Here is a 19,072-nt window from a genome sequence, read left to right as displayed (position 1 = left end):
ACAATCCTCCCATACGCTGATTCAATTTAGTTTGTAGATAATCTGCTACATACAATGATAAAGAAGCTTCGATTTTTCGTTCAAGTAGTAATTAAAGTTCTTAAAAAGTCCCTTTAGCAGATATCAAAGCGATCAGAAAATCGGAAAAAAATCATTTGAAATGTGTTTTTCTGACACCGTACGCACACAAATACCCCCAAAATCGGACTTAAATGCAGTTTAGAATGAAATTCAAAACAGTGTGGCTGTGGCCATTGATTGACACATTAAATTCATCCATTGACTGGTACAATTTACGTGAACGTTTGTCTGTAACGACCACTGTTCACGACGTACCTACGATAGACATTTAAACTGCGGGGTCACCAAAGGTTTCTTAACGCCTTTAATTATAAAATAATTCGAAAAATTAATCAGGAATAACCTTTATGTTTTGATTTATATAATTGATATAAATCAAAACATCGTGTTATTTCTGATTAATTTTTCGAATTACTTTATTAAGGTGTCGAGAACCTTTGGTGACCCCATAGTATAAGTGTCTTTAAAAAGTACATAGTGAGCAGTGGTTGTTACATACAAACGTTCACCTAAATTGTCCCAGTCAATGGATGAATTTAATGTATCAATCAATGGCCACAGCCACACTGTTTTGAATTTAATTCTAATCTGATCAAAATAGATGTAAGTTGTGTTTATTATTAATGTTCTAAATCACAAATCCAACAAGCTTTCATTTAAACCATTACAACTGAAATTTCCATTAGAAATAAATTTTTTAGCATGGGTGTACTGAAAATTCGACATTTTTGAAAATGACCCACATACTATACGAGTAATTTATAAATAATTTCTTTACAGTTGGAAAGTCAAATTTTAGATAGTCTAAAATTCGGATTCAACGAAAAGATATTGAGTGGACTTGTTTTTCTGAAGCGAGTTTTGTCAACCGTTAACACTGAAAGGTAAGCTTATCTACCTCCAAATTGATCCTTAATTTCAGAGGATATTTTTTTTTCTATAAATCGGAAGCATATGATTAGTAGTATGGAATCATTCACACATCATGTATTATATACATATATATATATATATATATATATACAACTCGTCTAAACATCAACCCAACAATGTTAGATCTGTAAATTTGCTTTCGCAAATTTTATGTATGTAGGATTTAACTAAAATGATATATATGTATGATTTGGTGAAGTCAATTATTTTAGTGGCAAAAAATGTATAGTGAAACCCGCCTTTTAATTATTTTTCCAACATTTGGTATCATAGTGCAAAAATAAAATAAACTAATTTCTCGTTTTAAAAATTGTGTTTTGACTTGTCACACATACCACGCCATTTTTTGTCTCTTAAAAGTTCAAATTCTTTATTGTAAATTCTCCGACACATTTAGTGTTACAAGAGGAATTTAGTACATATTTAGAACTATAACTTGCATGTTTGTTTACACAGATCACATGACATTATGCAGCACATCCAAAAGCTAGAATGTGAGAGCCAACATTTAGTTACCAACATCGTAAATACACTTAGTTCAAAATACAATAGTGTATCACCCCAGGTACTTATTTTTTATCTATGAGTATGTTTGTATATGAAGACGTTAAACTATAGAAACAAATTTAAAATGCGCGGAAATAAGCAAATCTTATACGGCTCAGCTGCGCATGTATGACGGTTAAATAAAAAGCTCCCTCGCAAATAATTCCAACTTTGGTCCTCATTTTATAAGAATATTGAAGTTTTTGAACAATGTAGTGAACTAGAGAGATATTATGAATATTATAAGATTTGTTGCAAATTAAATTAGTGTTTGAAATTTAGAAATTATTGTGAGGTGTTTATTAATGCTAACCATATGTGACTTCCTGATTATCACAATATTACTATATATACGTATGTTATTTAAAAAGTCATACAATCGGAATAATTTAAAGACTCGTATTTGTATGCTCCACCTAGTAGCATTATATTTTTCCGTCTGTGCGTCTTTTCGTTCATTCGTCCGTCTATCCCGCTTCAGTTTGTAGTTTTTGGTCAAGGCAGTTTTTGATGAAGTTGAAGTCCAATCAACTTGAAACTCAATCTTTCTAATTGTAATGCCAAATAAGAGCTTTGACCCCAATTTCACCACAATCATGGTACATGTATCTATATATATATTGTATAAAATATAGATTATAAAATGTTCAGTTTAATTTAGTTTGCTTATATATTTCTATTTACAAGGAATTTCATCTTCAACATAGATTTTCTGAGGAACTTCCAGACTGTGAATTCACTGGATATCAAGAAAGCCTTAGGCAAATCAAGTTGAAAACATTAAAGAAAGGCGAGCAACAGGGCACCAGTAATGATAGTACGTGTCTTTAGTATAATATCTTCATAAAAGAATGTAGGACATGTATTTTATACTTATCTTTTTTCATAGTCCGAGATTACTATGACGTGCAATGGCTGTTTTTGCTTGTCTGACAAAACAGCCGTTGGACGTCAGAGTAATCTCGGACTACTTTTTCCATTAAAACGGAAATGGAAATCATCACATCATAGTACGTTTGCCTTTTTTTATTTCACTTTGTAATATTGCAGTATGTTTAAAAGTTCACTCGGTAATACCATTTACCATAAAAAAAATTCTTTCTTATTACTTAAAAAAATTTCTGCCTCATACAATTTTTCAGAAATACTATCATTCTGAAGGTCACCATTTTGAGACACATTATCCACACCCTGGGATATTTCAGTATCATTTTCCAAATTAGGGGGCATTTATTCATCTGCTAGAATAGCGGGCTCAGTGGCATCTACATTTGGGGAGGTTGAAGGTCCTGTGGCCTATCATGCCATAAAAACCCATGTTACAAACGGTTGACATGAACACGGTTCTTGACTAGTTTTCCATCTGATTTACGGCGGATTTTAACATGAATGTCTGAAAGTTTTTGTGTAATATAGTATGGTCCAATCCACGGTCGCATGAATTTTCGATGCTTTCCTGGAGTTACAACTGACCGATAAATGTACACAATATCGCCGACAGCGAACTATAGTTCATGTGTCTTTCTGTTTGCTTTTGTTACCATTTTTTGTTGTTTTCGTTCCTTGAGAATTTCTACGGCTACTTCTCGTGATTGGTCCAGATTTTCCAATAAACGAATTATATAATCACGGCAAGTCACTGGCAAATCAAAATTGTCAAAACTTATATCTAGCAAGGATCTAGGATATGGTCCATGTGTGAGAAAAAATGTATATTCAGTACTGTCAAGACAAGGTGTATTATTGTACGAATATTGTATAAACGGAAGAAATCGATCCCAATTGTCTTCGTCACCATCAATACGCTTGGAAATAAAATTCACTATAGTTAACATCATGCGCTCGCTCTGATCGCTACACTGTGGATGAAAACTAGTTGTCTGCATGTGTTTTCTTCACATCTAAAAGACGACAAGTTTCGCGAGCAATGTTTGATAAATAGTTCGTTCCATGGTCAGAGTGCAAAGTTTTACAAATACCATGACGGCATATGACATTCTTTATAAAGGTGTCTGCTACGATAATAGCGGTAATGTCTTTAACAGGTATAAGTTCTACATATTTGATCAAGTAACAAATAAATACAAGTACATATTTATTTCCATTGCATGTTACAGCTTACGCATTGGTTCTAAAATATCCGTACTAACGGCTTCAAATGGTTGACTGGGGACAGACATAGACATTAATTTAGCTTTTGTTAATGTGTGTGGTCGCTTACGTTGGCTGCACATTACGCAAGACTTTACCCAATCTATAACATCAGAGTTTAACGACGGCCAGTAATATCGTAAGCGCGTTTTGAATAAAGTACGATTTATGCCGCAATGATTATCGTTTAACAAATTTATTGTTTTGTTGCCTTTTTATTGTTTATAAAACTTTAGAATGCTTTGTTTTTGTGCCGTTAACTTACATGTATCTTATTTTTTTCTTATTATCTTTTATTATAATTATCATTATATAATGTACATGAAACTAAGTTAATCTTTTCCATGTCCAATCTGTCGGAAAAAAATCTTGTATACTTTTTCTGTACCTAAAAATATTTTAGTTCTTCTTCATTTTTTTAATGAACAGAAGCCAACAAAGACGCAGCACGTGACCCACTGCTTCACACGTCAGACATATCTTGATACACGTCACTTGAACAATAATACACTTCCAGGCATTAGTGCAGCATCTTTTGAGACACATGCAGGCTGTAGTGCAGTACCAAAAGGTAACTGATGTACTAGATTTTATTCCGATTCTATAATCAGTAATTATGATAATCACTAAGGAAAGAAACAAAAATAATGACATCAGTTATAACGTATGAAATAAACGTCATTATCAGCAATCAGCAAACCTTTCAAACTTTTTTTAAAACTGTTTTATTTGACTGTTTACTGATGACTCATTTTAGACGATTAACGCGTCTGCTGTGCAAAATGTCAATCCTGGTATCTATGATGAGTTTATAGAAAATAAAACTATAAAACAAAACAAGAATCAAAAGTTAAAATAGTTTTAAAATGTTATGGGTATATACCATATTTTCAAGTCTATATTTCTTAGTTGGCATTTCAAATTTTTGATCACTGAGAGTTCATGTAAGCAATATCACAAATAACATTGCCAAGTGCAGCAAATCTCGCTTTTTAGTCACATATGGAATAGAGTTTTGTTATGCCCCACCTATGATCATTATGTTTTTCGGTCTGTGTGTCCGTTCGTTCGTCCGTTTGTCCTTTCGTTCGTATCTCCCTCCGTCTGTACGGTCCACTGAACATAGAAATTGGTAGTGCGAATGGGGCATCCGTGTACTATGGACACATTCTTGTTTTACAATATGATTGGACTGTACTACAAAAGTTTCATTCTTAGTTGCGCTTATATATGTTTGGAAAAGAATTTGGTTACAATGTGCTTTTCATTTATTAGGTCAACTAAAAAATATGTGCGTTTCCTATTTCCCTACCTACTCTATATTTTAAGCTAAGAAATAGACTACATGTACCTACAAGTATTTTTGTCATTTTTCAATAAGCTAGAGCTTATGTTAAAACAGAATTTCTCTCCCATAGGCTCAATGTGAAAAAAAAATTGTCAAATGAAAAAAAAATCCCGGCCAACCTATCCACAGGCACTTGTCTCAGAAAACTTTTCCCCATATACCTTAATATAACACAAGGTACTTAACTTGCATTTTAGAAAAATGTCAGGTGGTGACGAAGTTCCGTTATATGCCGCTTTATAGGCTGTCAACTCCACTAAAACTTGTTCTATCGTAAATCTAAATTGATTTATCTTTACAATGGTGTATAACATGCCTACATTTGTTGTCGGAATCATCCGTAGCAATCCTACCAAAGGATGTCGATCGTAATAATTTTGCAAACCGCTGAAGAATTGGCAATGATTAAACGCGTCACGTCTCCTTGTATATTGGTCAATTCTATGGGAAAGTCTAAATGATTCTCGGAGTTATCTGATCTTGTTTCGTTTCATACGTAAAGTCAAGAGAGAGTCTACATGACATTGACGTCATGAGAAAATTTGTAACTTATTAGACATACCACAAACAACCAAACAACACTTGTTCGATTTTTTTCACGGTATATTATACAATTTCACTAACTATATGATAAGTTCCATTCGTACGAAAACTAAGTTTTTTTGAAACAATTTTTATAATTAATCATTTACTGCGAGACGTGTATTGCCAATTTTGTGTGGGTTGACGAAAAAATGACGATTGACATACTTGGGTAGGATTTATACGGATGATTCCGACAACAACAGTAGGCGTGTTATACACCATTGTAAAGATAAATCAATTTGGATTTACGGCATTATACCATAACAAGTTTTACATGTATGAACCTATCCTATTTTTTCAATGATGTAATAGGAAACATACATATTATTTTATTAGGCCTTATGCGTTATTTTTAATGTTGTAGGGATGATTGTTAAACAAAAGATTGCAACAGCAGCTAGTGATGTCTCATTTGGATGGTACAAAATGCATCCATGGCAACAAAAGAAATGGACCTTCTTTCTGAAGAACTCTAATATATTAACATTGTCATAATCTTGAACAATAATTCTTCATATTATAAAAAAGAATCTGTATCATTTTGAAAATAAAGAATATATTATTTATATTTCTTTTTATGAACTGTGATTTTTACGGTTTGATTGTATACGTTTTGACTAAATAGGGCCATTGTCGTCTTTTCTCGACAGAAAAGTTGTCAGTAACTCCTATTATTCTCCTCGACAATGGTAAACACATTAAAAACAATTTTCTAAGATTTGAATACAAAAATAAGTTACTGGTTAAAGTTAAACCGAATGCAGCAAACACAGTTATTTTTGTTTTAACCATAATACAATTCAGATGCTTTGTAGAATATAAACTTCGTTTTTTATCATCATGTATACGAAGGAAACTTGTTGGATGTGTAACATCGCAGGCAACGCCTGGTCGGAACGTCGAATCCGAGACCTTGCACAGTGAGCACCATTACCAGAAAACTTCTGGTCCATTTTTGTTTATATTGTCTTCATCATTTTTTCATCTTCATAACTCAAACTTAAGATTGCCGTGTTACATTTCCAACCAAATTTCAATATAAAAATTCCTATCCAAACGTTGTACAATCGAATATTTTCTTTGTGTATCATTGTAAACCAATGAAAGCACATCACAGGTAGTAACATTCAAACAAAGTTTTTCATACAAAAATACATTTTGTTTCAGTTTGTCTTTTCCATCCGACTTTAAATTCTGGTAAGAAGAATTGTCTACTGGTTTTTTAGCACATATTTATTTCACCTTCAGAAACACCAGACCAGTTTAGAGATTTGAAACCAAATGTATCAGAAAATGTCAGTTACCTTTCAATATAATTCTCTAAAATCTATCTTAGTTTTCTGGGCTTAAGCAACTGATCTTTTTTCGAGTAGTTTCAATATATGAACATACATAATGCATCATTTCCCTATGTCAAATAAATATCTGTTCTCCAACCCCAGCCCTAGTCTTTATATTAACCAGGTATTATTGTTCTTTTTTAGCTCACCTGGCCCGAAGGGCCACAATCATCTTTGGGGTATCTAGTTTAAAACATGTGTCCGGTCACCCGGCCATCAAATTAAGATGGCCGCCACGGCTAAAAATAGAACATAGGGGTAAAATGCAGTTTTTGACTTATAACTCAAAAACCAAAGCATTTAGAGCAAATCTGATTGGGTAAAATTGTTTATCAGGTCAAGATCTATCTGCCCTGAAATTTTCAGATGAATCGTACAACCTGTTGTTGGGTTGCTGCCCCTGAATCGGTAATTTTAAGGAAATTTTGATGTTTTTGGTTATTATCTTGAATATTATTATTATAGATAGAGATAAACTATAAACAGGAATATTGTTCAGCAAAGTAAGATTTACAAATAAGTTAACATGACCGAAATGGTCAATTGACCCACTAAGGAGTTATTGTCCTTTATAGTCAATTTTTAACAATTTTCATAAAATTTGTAAATCTTTATTAATATTTTCCACTGAAACTTCTGGGCCAGTTCATTATAGATAGAGATAATTGTAAGTAGCAAGACTGTTTAGTAAAGTAAGATGTACAAACACATCACCATCACCAAACCACAATTTTGTCATGAATCCATCTGCTTCCTTTGTTTAATATTCACATAGACCAAGGTGAGCGACACAGGCTCCAGTGGCGGATCCAGAACTTTTCCTAAGGGGGGCCCTCTGACTGACCTAAGGGGAGGCCCTCTCCAATCATGCTTCAGTGATTCCCTATATAATCAACCAAATTATTCCCACGAAAGCCCCCCCCCCCCCCCCCCCCACCCCCCCCCCTTGGATCCGCCTATGAGGCTCTTTAGAGCCTCTAGTTTTATCATACTCTTAAATTACAATTTTATAAAATTTTATAAAAAAAATTGACCGAGCATTTAATATTTAGGTAAATATTGCATGTAATGCAATCAAAACCGTATGGGACTGACCTGATATCTAAATCTTCCAAGGCTAATCCCTACCTTTTTTTATACACAAAATATAGTGCATTAATCATAACATTCTATACATCTATCCAGAAAAATTTATCAATATAATATATGCTCAGATATTCAAGGCACGAAATGATGTTTCACTTGTCAAGAAAATTACCTAATTTTGCAAGGTGCAGGAATCTAATATCTGTTCTAAAAATAGAATAATGTCATAATGTTAAAATCATCTTTAAAAAATTTGGAGTTATCTTCCTTTGTCTAGAATTGCTGTTAAATCAACTACAACCAATGCAATAATTAATTTTACTTCCCACTGATTATGATGGTTGCAGTCTTGCAATTGACTGCTTCATGAATAGGCTTATATGCAAAACAGCTGATCTTTGAAAATCAAATAATAAAAAATGCTACATAGAAAAAAAAATTCATGTTTATATCATGTATGTATGTACTAATGTGAAATTGTGAATTAATCCAAAAAAAGTGGATCATGCCACGAAGAATAAAAAGTTACGTAATCCTGAAGTCAAAACATTTTTTTTCTACTTTCTGTTTGCTGTTTTCACTAGGCAGCACCACTTCCAGTAAACATGATATCCTTCCACAATGATGGTTTTGTAGAATGGATAAATATTTTATTACTATCGCCTGCCGTATAACGCTTCATTTTTTTTCTCCCATTGTCATGTAGTCCGAGATTACTCTGACGTCCAACGGCTGTTTTGCCAGACAAACTGGGGTCCTCGGACTAATTGTCATGATGATGTCATATACTTGTAAAGGTTTTTTTCGAGATGCTGATTTGAAAATCCATTTATGGTACTGGTTAGTCCAAATAATTATGACGTCTTGAAAGGCTATTATAATTTTTTTCTTTGACGCCTTACTTCGACAGTAAGGCGTCAAAGAAAAAAATTATAATAGCCTTTCAAGACGTCATAATTAGTAAGGCGTCAAAGAAAAAAATTATAATAGCCTTTCAAGACGTCATAATTATTTGGACTAGGTACTGGTCAGCGGTTTTCTCAACCCTCAATTTCGGTATCTAAGGGCAGCGCTATAACCAATGGAGCCAAAGAAGATCTTCCCTAACCAATATCTTCAGGTCTACAACACTGAATTATTCACAGGTAAAGAAATGTGTAGATATAATATATGCACGTAAAACTTATAAAGGTAAAAAATGTAATATTGTCTGAATCTTCCGAGTTTAATTTATAGGATTTTTTTCTCTCACTAATTTTTCCATCTCTCATCTGAATGAATATCCATTAATTTATTGAAGTTAAGTACATCAGTCTAACCTCCGTGAATGATTGTGCAGCCTTCGCTTTCATTGTGTTTAGTTTCGCACGTTCTAGCTGGTAGAGGAATATTAAAATGGCATGGTACATGCTCGGGTGCATCAAATTTATGAAGACTAAAGATTTATTGGTGTCCGTTTCTCATTATAAATTTGTTTGAAAAAGTCATTTCATGTGATTGCGGCAACTTTATAGGGATTTTTATAATTTATAATAACCGCCAAAATAACTCTCAGTTTACCTGTGATATTGTGTAATCAGTAAATATCATTGAAATATAAATAGAAACAATCGAGTTCAAATCCGGGTCATGAAATATAAATAAAACGTTGAAAAATTACGCAGCTAGGACCTAGCAAATATGCCGACAGAAGTACAGCATGGATTTACGGGGGAATGTTTTCCTGATCATTTCAATCTCAATGCTAGACCTAAAATAAAAGAGCAAAAACCTGGTCAGCTGTCCGATGAGGAAATAGAACAATTTTTCACAAAGGTACGTTCTAACAGCAATCAATCATTTTATTAAAGTAAACAAAACAATTATGCGATCTAATGTTTAATATTGACATTGTAGTACACTTATATCATTTGTTTGTTCACACTATCACATCGTTTTACACTATTATAATTGATTTAAGAATTCGTCTAACTTTTCTAAACAGGTCATCGTCTTTTCTATAAACATGTCATTCGACCGACAATATAATGGCTAATGTTTAAACTGCACACATACATAACAACATATTTTTGTGTACACACATACATTTATATAATAATCGTTTGTTTAATATTAAAGTCTCTTATTGGACGAAGGGTGTCATACAGCGAGTACCGAGTAGACGGTCATCCACAATCGATCACATCTTCTTGACAGGATAATATTTTTCACTCCCCCTATATGAAAATCCGTTATTTTATTGTTTTTCTAAGACTTACACAAATATACTATCTAGAAATAGCATTCCTAATTACCATAAATTATTTTACTATCTACATTGAGCGGTCACTGATAGTGGAGAGCTCCATTATTGAAATATTATTTTGCGACAGGAAGGAAGAAAAAAACGAAGTTATAGGTCTTTTGACATTTTTGAAGCCCAAGTAAAGTTTGAAGCAAAAAAAAAAACAAAAAAAACAAGATTCCAGAAAAGTGCACTTTCTGGCGCTAGCAATATTTCGTATTCAGACACTATATATACATGATATATAGTGTGCGTTGTCAGGTATAATTCATGAATATATATGTTGTTAAATTAAAAACAAAACATTTCTTTTCCCTTATTTAAATTAATTCATCCTTCTGACCAAGGAATTGTATATTTTAGATATTTAAATATTATGCAATAATAATTCCTTGTTCAGACATAGTAAAATCTCTGTCTCATTTCATTTCATTTCATTAATTTAATCTCAAAGGTTTACACTACATAACATGTGTGAGTACTAATTACACAGTTTTACACTACATAACACGTGTGAGTACTAATTACACAGTTTTACAATATGTACAAATTACAAAACATGTGTCTTTATCTGTAATAATTGCCTAAATACTTTAACAATCAATTTCTTATCTTTATCCTTTTAAGTGTATACTGTATATGGTATTTTATTTGTGTCTTGCTATAAGTGCTACGTAATATTAGGTCATTCAAACTAAAAAATAAGATACTAGGTTTAGTTAGCATGGTTTTTTGTACATCGATCAAACGTCCGTCGAATGTATGTTTAACTTTATGTATAAAAAAAGTATTATTATAGTGAACAAAATATATTTATAACAATAAAAGTGTGGACACAGATTACTGTGGATGGTAATTGTTAATTATTTGTGTAATGTATTGTTGACTGTGTTTAAAAATTGGTTGTGACAAACCAGATAATTACCAGTCTATTTCAGTCTATGTTTCCCTCGTAGAGCCCTGTATCAAACTATGCATCCATGTAAGATTTCGTAGTGAAAGGTAATTGCATGTACATTGCATACATACTTGAATGTTACTCAACATAATAACTCTAATGTTTTGAATTCTAACTGGTAACTTATTGACCAATATTGTAATCTGTTACACAAAAGATACGTAAACATCCACGTACTTTGCACATTACAAGTAAGTTCAGAGGAAAACTTTTACCGTTATTGACAAAACTCCTTCACAACATGCTCTAAAGAACAAAAGTTAAAAGTATTTAAAGTAATGACATGCCGTAAAATAGGCTTAACGATTATGCCTAAACCTTATAAGAACGACAATTTGATTTTCAGGAGAGCGTAAAGGGATTTTAAAAATGAATAGGACGGGATGAAAATACACAAAAAGCAAGAAAAAATTGTACTAAAGTGATAAAAACAGCGAGAAGAAAAATAAGCATGCTTAGCGACATATCAAAATGAAGAGTCATTGCACAAGGTCATGTTTTTTTTTTCTGACTGAATTTGACATCTTTACACTAAATCCATTGGATGCTAAATCCATTAGATGTAGAATGTGTACTGATTGATAATTAAGTCTTAGATGCATGATTTTCTTTTATTAGTTGTTAGTAGCTTTGAGCTAGCTGCCAGTAACTCGGAGTACTCTCAGATATGTGCCTAGTGTCTTTTTGTTGTTGGGATATACAAGTACCCGTCCACGTCCACTCTGTGTAGAATTTGTATTTGTATTCATCTGATGAGTTACACCTTTTTCAACTGCTTTTCATAGTTCATTTTTAAGTTGTACTGTTATACCACTGTCCCAGGTTAGGGGGAGGGTTGGGATCCTGCATACATGTTTAACTTAGCCACATTCTGTATGTATGCGTCTGTCCCTAGTCAGGAGCCTGTGATTCAATGGTTGTCGTTTGTACATGTGTTACATATTTGTTTTTTCGTTAATTTTTTGTACATAAATTAGGCCGTTAATTTTCTTGTTTGAATTGTTTTACATTGTCATTTCGGGGCCTTTTATATCTGACTATGCGGTACAGGGTTTTCTCATTTTTGAAGACCGTACTGCGACTTATAGTTGTTATTTTTTGTGCTATTTGGTCTCTTGTGGAGAGTTGTCTCATTGGCAGTCATACCATATCTCCTTTTCTTATAATCAATCCTCAATGCATCCTTCTGCCTTTCAAACTATCAAATGGTCATTCCCTCATTTACTTGATTGTATGTTTCAGGGATATGTCGTTATTGAGAAATTCTTCACAAAAGACGAGTTAGAACCCTGTAAAGATGCTGTCAATGATCAGCTTGAATGTCTTGCACAGAAGTTGTATAAAACAAAGAGAATTAAGAGTAAGTTTACGATAGAAATGAATTATGCATTTGTACCGGAAGTTAATACTTCTGATCAACATTAAACACAGATAGTTTAGTCTTTTTGTCGATTTCGAGATGATAAGTTCGTCTGTCCCGTTTTTCAGTTCAGTTTTAGACATTAAAAGCTAGTAAGAAAAAATATAGCCAGACAATAATAGAGCAAACCAGATTCATATCCGTTTGTCGGACGATTATCCCCTGATTTCATGTTTTGAAAATCTTAGTATAGTTTTGTTAAGCCTTAAAATTCACTTGGTTCAAAAGAAGTTTTTATTTTATTTAAAAATTTAAAAAAAAAACAAGAGGAAGTTTTAAGGTTACAAGTTCATTGAAGAGCCTGACTGAAAAATGATGATTCCAGTAGTTTGAGATGAAAAAAATATCACACAGAAACATCAAGGCAAAACATCAAAGAAAATAAAGATAAGTAGGGTATACGTCAATAAGTCAGAAACTTAACAAAACAAAATTCAAAAGACATCGAGAGTTCAAGATTCAGGGGTCAACAGTAAATCTATAGAATAAAAAAATGCCAACTTATTTGAGATGATCCATCGACCTACGTATCTGGGACAATTAATTTTGTCTCATTTGAAATGTATGACATATTTGGCACTGAACCTTAAGCAAACTACTTATCAAAAAGTCGATTAGAGTACAGAATAGTAGACAAAACCCTGTAGACAGAAGTATATATACATTTGTACTATACTTTCCTTTCAATATAGATATAACTTTTCAGATTTATACAGAGAACTTGGATTTTATGAGAGATTAACAGCAATAGAGGCAGAATGGCCAGGAGCGAACATTCTCATGCATAAAGGGGATGGTTTACCACAGGTTAGTTACGTTCAGTTATGCAAATTTATTACTTTTATTAAAACTTGTAACCTTGTCGATAAAACAAAACAGTCGCTTTACATAGGGAAACATCCTGGTTAAAGTGTGAAATTTTCACCGATTGAGACATAATTGATAGAGGTTGTGCTAAAATAAGAATTGAAATAAAAACGGAAAATAATGTTAATTATCGCGACCCCAAATGAGAATCTCACCAATGAATTACCGGGTAACTGCCATATAAGAGTAAAATAACCCTCGATAGCTAACCATAAATAATAAAAACAATAGGAAAAATTATCTCAGAGATTTCGCCGTTCTTAGCATCGCTTTTCCGTTATAACGTCTGACAATCTGTGACATTACGATTTCTACCTATCAGAAAACCTCCAAAATCTAACTGTATTATTCGTTTCTCACCTTCATGTTTAGTTTTGAAAATATTTTATATTTTGCTGTCTAAACAAGTGTGGACACAGATGAGTGTGGATAGTATGTTTGAATGTTTGACAGTGTTTTATGATAAATGTAGTTCTATGATTTTCCTATATGTGTTATTAACTGTGTTGCACGATGACAACCAACCGGAGCATTAGGAGTACTGTTTATTTTATATTTAGTTTAGTTTTTATGTTCAAGACAGGCATGGAAGAGATACTAATTGCATTAGTTACCAAATGATTATGATAGAATATGTTCCACATCTTTGATTTTGGATACATTTTATAGCTAGGAGAGCAACACATAATAGGTTCAATTTTTCGTGATTTTTTTAAAACTGGGAGATGATATCTGAGAACGATATAAGGAGCCTGTAACTCAGTGGTTGTCGTTTGTTTATGCGTTACATATTCGTTTTTTCTTTATTTTTTGTACATAAATAAGCCTGTTATTTTTCTCCTTTGAATTGTTTCACATTGTCATTTTGAGACCTTTTATAGCCGACTATGCTGCATTAGCTTTGCTCATTGTTGAAGGTTGTGTGGCGACCTGTAATTGTTAATTTTTATGTCATTTTGGTCTGTTGTGGAGAATTGTCTCATTGGCAATCATATCACATCTTTTTTTATATGTATTTGCTAACTATTTGTATGGTTCTGTTTATATATACTGAGTGCCAATGAAAACGCAACACTTGGTTTTTCAAAAATAAAATTTATATTAGAAATCATGATCTTTCAAAATGAATTGTTCTTGAAAATTAACAATTCTAACAATAGATCGATATAAAAAAATGTTTCATTGTCATCTTTCGGTCGCAATAGATAAACGAAACATCCAATGTCGAATCATCAAATCAGTCCTAACAAAAAATGTTACAACCCAGTTGTGCAGCGCAATCTCGACAGCGCTGTGGAATTAATCATCCCGGACGTTTAATGTGATCTCGAGGAATGTTATTCCACTTGTCCCGCAAAGCAAACTCAAGCTGACTTTTTGATATTGGTGGTGGTTTTCATCGTCTAAACCATGTCAAATCTGATGCAAAATTTGCTCTATCGGACCTAAATCTGGCGAAACGCATGACTTTTGGCCAAGGCGGGTGCCAAACGTCTATGTAACCACCACTGACGATTTTTGGTACATAATGAATGATTTTTGGTCTACAGAATTCGATGTTTACGCCAGACGGCCGTTAAGATGTCGGCTGTGGTGCTCTTTAACTGTTGAATTTCTGCGCAAATGGTGCTTTACTGAAATTGCTCCAGAGGATCTACCGTGACCACCATTGAACTCTCGTGACCTTTGGACATCCATCAGAGTCGATATCGGATATGTTAAAGACCAAATGTATTGGTTTTGCTGAGCGTTTCTTGCTTTTTGAATCCCGGGATGTGGCTTATCATTAACTGATCCATTTTTGTTGAATTTGTGGATGATTTGGGTTATTGTAGAGGCTACAGTCTTCTCGAAATTGTATGCTGTGAAAGGCTTCATTGGATCATGCCGGAAACTGCATGTCGCTGGTTGTCAGAAAGTCCTGGCATTTACTCAGATGTTTATTGCAGTTTCCTTACAATAAGGGTGGGAAAATTCATGACATTAGCCAAGCTTTAAATGACAAAATCGTGAAAATGGTGCGTATATTGAAAAGCGGTGAACTCGGTTTATGTCCGTTCAAAATAACCCTTACTTCGCATTTGTTCCAAAAATCACCCAACCGTAAAGTTGTCAACAATTGTCTTTAAAGTCATTTTCAACCAACTTTACAAAGTTGTAATATAAAATAAATAAAAATTATCAGACTTTTTTTAAAAACAAAAGTGTTGCGTTTTCATTGGCACTCAGTATATCTTTGTGGTGGCTTGTCAGTATCATTACTAAAACACTTTAAAATGTTGAATTGATCCTCAGATTAGAAGAAATTTATTGGTTTTTAGTAATGACAATGCCTAACATGATGCTTGGGCCTGATGAGCTAGAAAGTAAGCTTCTGTGCTGTTTTCTATCAATTCTTTGATAATATCTCCTTCAAAGCTGGTGAAAGCAAAACAAATTTGGTCAATGGACAAATAATGTTTGGTTCAAACAAAAAATAAAATGCTTTTATCTCCCTGTTACCTACATTGTACATAGAAATGATAATACATGGAGACATCCTTGTACATGAGAGTTGTCTGTTAAATCTTTACTTCACAAAGAATGAATTGCATAACAATGAACCGAGCTCAAAGCAAAGCACTTTAATAATACACTTAGACAGAGAGCTCAATCCAGTGATATACTTTGTACTACAGGTCCTTCATGAACATCCATCAACCAGAATCATATCTCAATAACATGCCATTCTACATGGTTGGATCAGAAGTCCTGAAAAAGACATGATTTTTTTTTATCGTATTTAAAGTATATATGCATAGGTTAAAACTTTCACAAATTTTTTGCTGTCTAAATAAATGTTTATGATATAACTGTTTACAGGCATTCAAAGATTTATGGACAAACGATCGTCTGTTAAATGTTGTAGAGCAGCTGATTGGCCCAGAAATTTCTGGACATCCAGTATGGAATCTGCGTACAAAAACTCCTCAGAGCGAGGCAACAACCGTACCATGGCATCAAGGTATCTTAATATAATAAATTTGCATAGGACTGTTAAATTGTGTATAACCTTCCATTTACAGGAGTAGTTCCTTATTCGAAAATTTTATGGTTCAAAATTTTACAGAAATTGTAAAAGATGCAGGATAAATCAAATTGTCTTCACCAACTGTGTGTTTTATAATATGAGAATTTAAACTTTCCGGATTTCATTAGATTTCATCAACTTTCAGATCCTGAGTAAAACATACATTGGGGAATTTGACCATACCTCTTTTATGTTGTTGTAATTGTGTATATTTTCCCTTTTCTAGACTGTGGTTACCTTGACAATGACTGTTACAAAACCCTGCAGCCAACAGCATGGATTCCATTGATAGATGCTACTGAAAAAAATGGTTGCATGCAGGTTTGTTCACCATTTATTTTGTATATATGCTTTTGTTTTAAATATAATTTATTACACTAAAGAAAAATCGTGTAAAAAAATATACCTCGTCTGAAAGCAAGATATTTTTTGAATCTGGAATAAGAATGATAAGAAATGTGTGATGAAAACTTTCCCATCAACATAGGGTTAGTCATGCACATTTGGCTACGGTTAATTTTGCTTTTACATATATAATTGTACAATCTAACCCCTTGGTCATGCATGCATAGCCAGCCCTCCTAGATAAAGTTAGTTTCCATCATACATTTATCATAAATTTTTCAGAATTCAGGATTATTCCTGATTCAAATAATTCCTTGTTTGGAGAAGATTTTGGTTTTATGTTGGATGTTTGTTGCTTTCTTTTATTGTGTTGCACAATGTTCTTTAGTAATGTTAGTCGTTAATAGTATTTTTATATCCTTTAAGGCAGCAACCATTTGATTTTCTGGGGGGGCTATGGGTTTTTTTTCTGGATAAATTTTTTTTTTCGCCACAAACAATCTATTTTTTTCGCGACAAGTTGAAAACAATTTTTTTCTTTCAATTTTAGCATTACATATAGTGGCAGCTGAGGGTAAAACAAACAATTTTTTTTTCTCAGAATCAAAAACAAATTATTTTTTTCTCCAACAACTGGAAACAAACTTTTTTTTCCAAAAAAAACCATAGCCCCCCCCCCAGAAAATCAAATGGTTGCTGCCTAAGTAACCAACAATATGCAGTACTTTCACTTAAGAATGCAAATATTTTTATGAACTCAAGAAAACAAAACTGTATTGTTTATTTGTCAAAAAGACCTTCATGACTGTGACAATGATAATTTATTATTGTCCAGTTGTGGGCCATGCAAGTATTCTTATCGTTGATGACGATATTTTTGTACATCTTCGGTATTAAATTTTATAGTTTATTTGGTTAATCTTTTTTTTTTCTTTATGCTGTCTTGAACAGGTTCTCATTAAAAAAACTGTCAAAGTTTGGATGAAGATTTAAGGATAAAGTAGCACCGGCATAGATAGTGTACACCTGTGTTTGGACAACGTATCAGTATATATTGTTTACTTAATTTGGAAGTTGTGCTATGGATGGAGAGTTGCCTAATTGGCACCCATAACAGAGCTACTTATGTTTATATACTTAGGAAACTTATTAATAATGAATTATCTCAATGATTTGACATTCAATATTTAAGTAATAATGCAGTTTATTGATACAATATGATTTATCGGTTTTATGTTTAGGTGGCAAGCGGAGGGCATCAGAAGGGTCTTGTTGCAACTCACCAATGTTGTTATGGCAATACATGGTATGTCATGCTAGAAGAAAAGGAGATGGAAAAAACATTAGGTTTGTGAAGCATATCGCTCCTCACTTAAAAAAAAAAACATTGTTTAAAGACAATTGTTCCTGGAACTACCTGAATTAGTGAAGATAATGCTGAAAGAAAATTGAATGTTCAATTTTCAGGACGTTAGTTCCTATAAATACGATCCTTTTAAGATAATTGATTGGTATAAACACGATAACGATAAAATTAAACAAAATACTACACATGTACTGCGCTTTTATTGCATGTTTTGGTTAAAATATTTCGAGATGTGTGTAGATGTTCCAGACCGTATGAGTATTTGGACCGTATGCGTACCTTTTCTAAATACTCATACGGTCGGACCGTACGCATACGGTCTGGCTAATATCAAGAAGTTGGTCAAGTTTATTAGATACAAAGTCACATAAAAGATACTGAACTTAACTCTTAAATTGATATAAAAAAGTTTAATTGTAATTGAAGTAAAAACTTTATATTTTAACTATTTAAAAATGTGGGAGGACAATTGTTTTAGAATATTTAGCAGCTTTACAAAAAAAAAGTGCTAATGCATGCAAGGCTTGCAAACACGTAAATGTAAAAAATATTACGTTACTTGTGGTAGCAAGTGTCACCTTGGGCGAGAGTACCAAAATAGGATTCTGATATACAATGAAACACATATTTCATTTCGATTGTTCGTTTGTCCATTTTATCCATTTAATTCTTGTAAAACTCAAAATAAAAGA

At 32.9% G+C, this 19,072-nt stretch overlaps 2 protein-coding genes across 3 annotated transcripts; both read left to right on the top strand.

Moving 5' to 3' along the window:
• Positions 1-828: 828 nt before the first annotated feature.
• On the top strand, positions 829-6,212 carry LOC139506096 (uncharacterized). 2 transcript variants are annotated; one of them, XR_011659908.1, is made up of 5 exons: positions 829-965; positions 1,471-1,579; positions 2,248-2,377; positions 4,141-4,282; positions 6,009-6,212. XR_011659908.1 is itself a non-coding variant. In XM_071295361.1 (4 exons), exons 2-4 carry the CDS (start codon positions 1,484-1,486, stop codon positions 6,137-6,139), a joined length of 357 nt encoding a protein of 118 aa, XP_071151462.1. In that variant the 5' UTR covers positions 829-965; positions 1,471-1,483; the 3' UTR covers positions 6,140-6,212. The 2 variants fall into 2 exon arrangements, 1 of the variants encoding a protein (XP_071151462.1); XM_071295361.1 differs by lacking the exon at positions 4,141-4,282.
• Positions 6,213-9,660: 3,448 nt separating this feature from the next.
• LOC139506095 (uncharacterized) lies at positions 9,661-18,399 on the top strand. Its single transcript, XM_071295360.1, has 6 exons — positions 9,661-9,885; positions 12,555-12,672; positions 13,439-13,539; positions 16,462-16,603; positions 16,896-16,990; positions 18,256-18,399. The coding sequence occupies exons 1-6, from the start codon at positions 9,751-9,753 to the stop codon at positions 18,367-18,369; spliced, it is 705 nt and encodes a 234-aa protein (XP_071151461.1). The 5' UTR covers positions 9,661-9,750; the 3' UTR covers positions 18,370-18,399.
• The last annotated feature ends 673 nt before the right edge of the window (positions 18,400-19,072 follow it).

Source organism: Mytilus edulis, unplaced genomic scaffold (assembly GCF_963676685.1).
Source record: "Mytilus edulis unplaced genomic scaffold, xbMytEdul2.2 SCAFFOLD_1972, whole genome shotgun sequence".
NCBI lineage: Eukaryota > Metazoa > Mollusca > Bivalvia > Mytilida > Mytilidae > Mytilus > Mytilus edulis.
The sequence above is the reverse complement of the archived record's forward strand: the minus strand, read 5'-3'. Positions and strand labels throughout refer to the sequence as shown.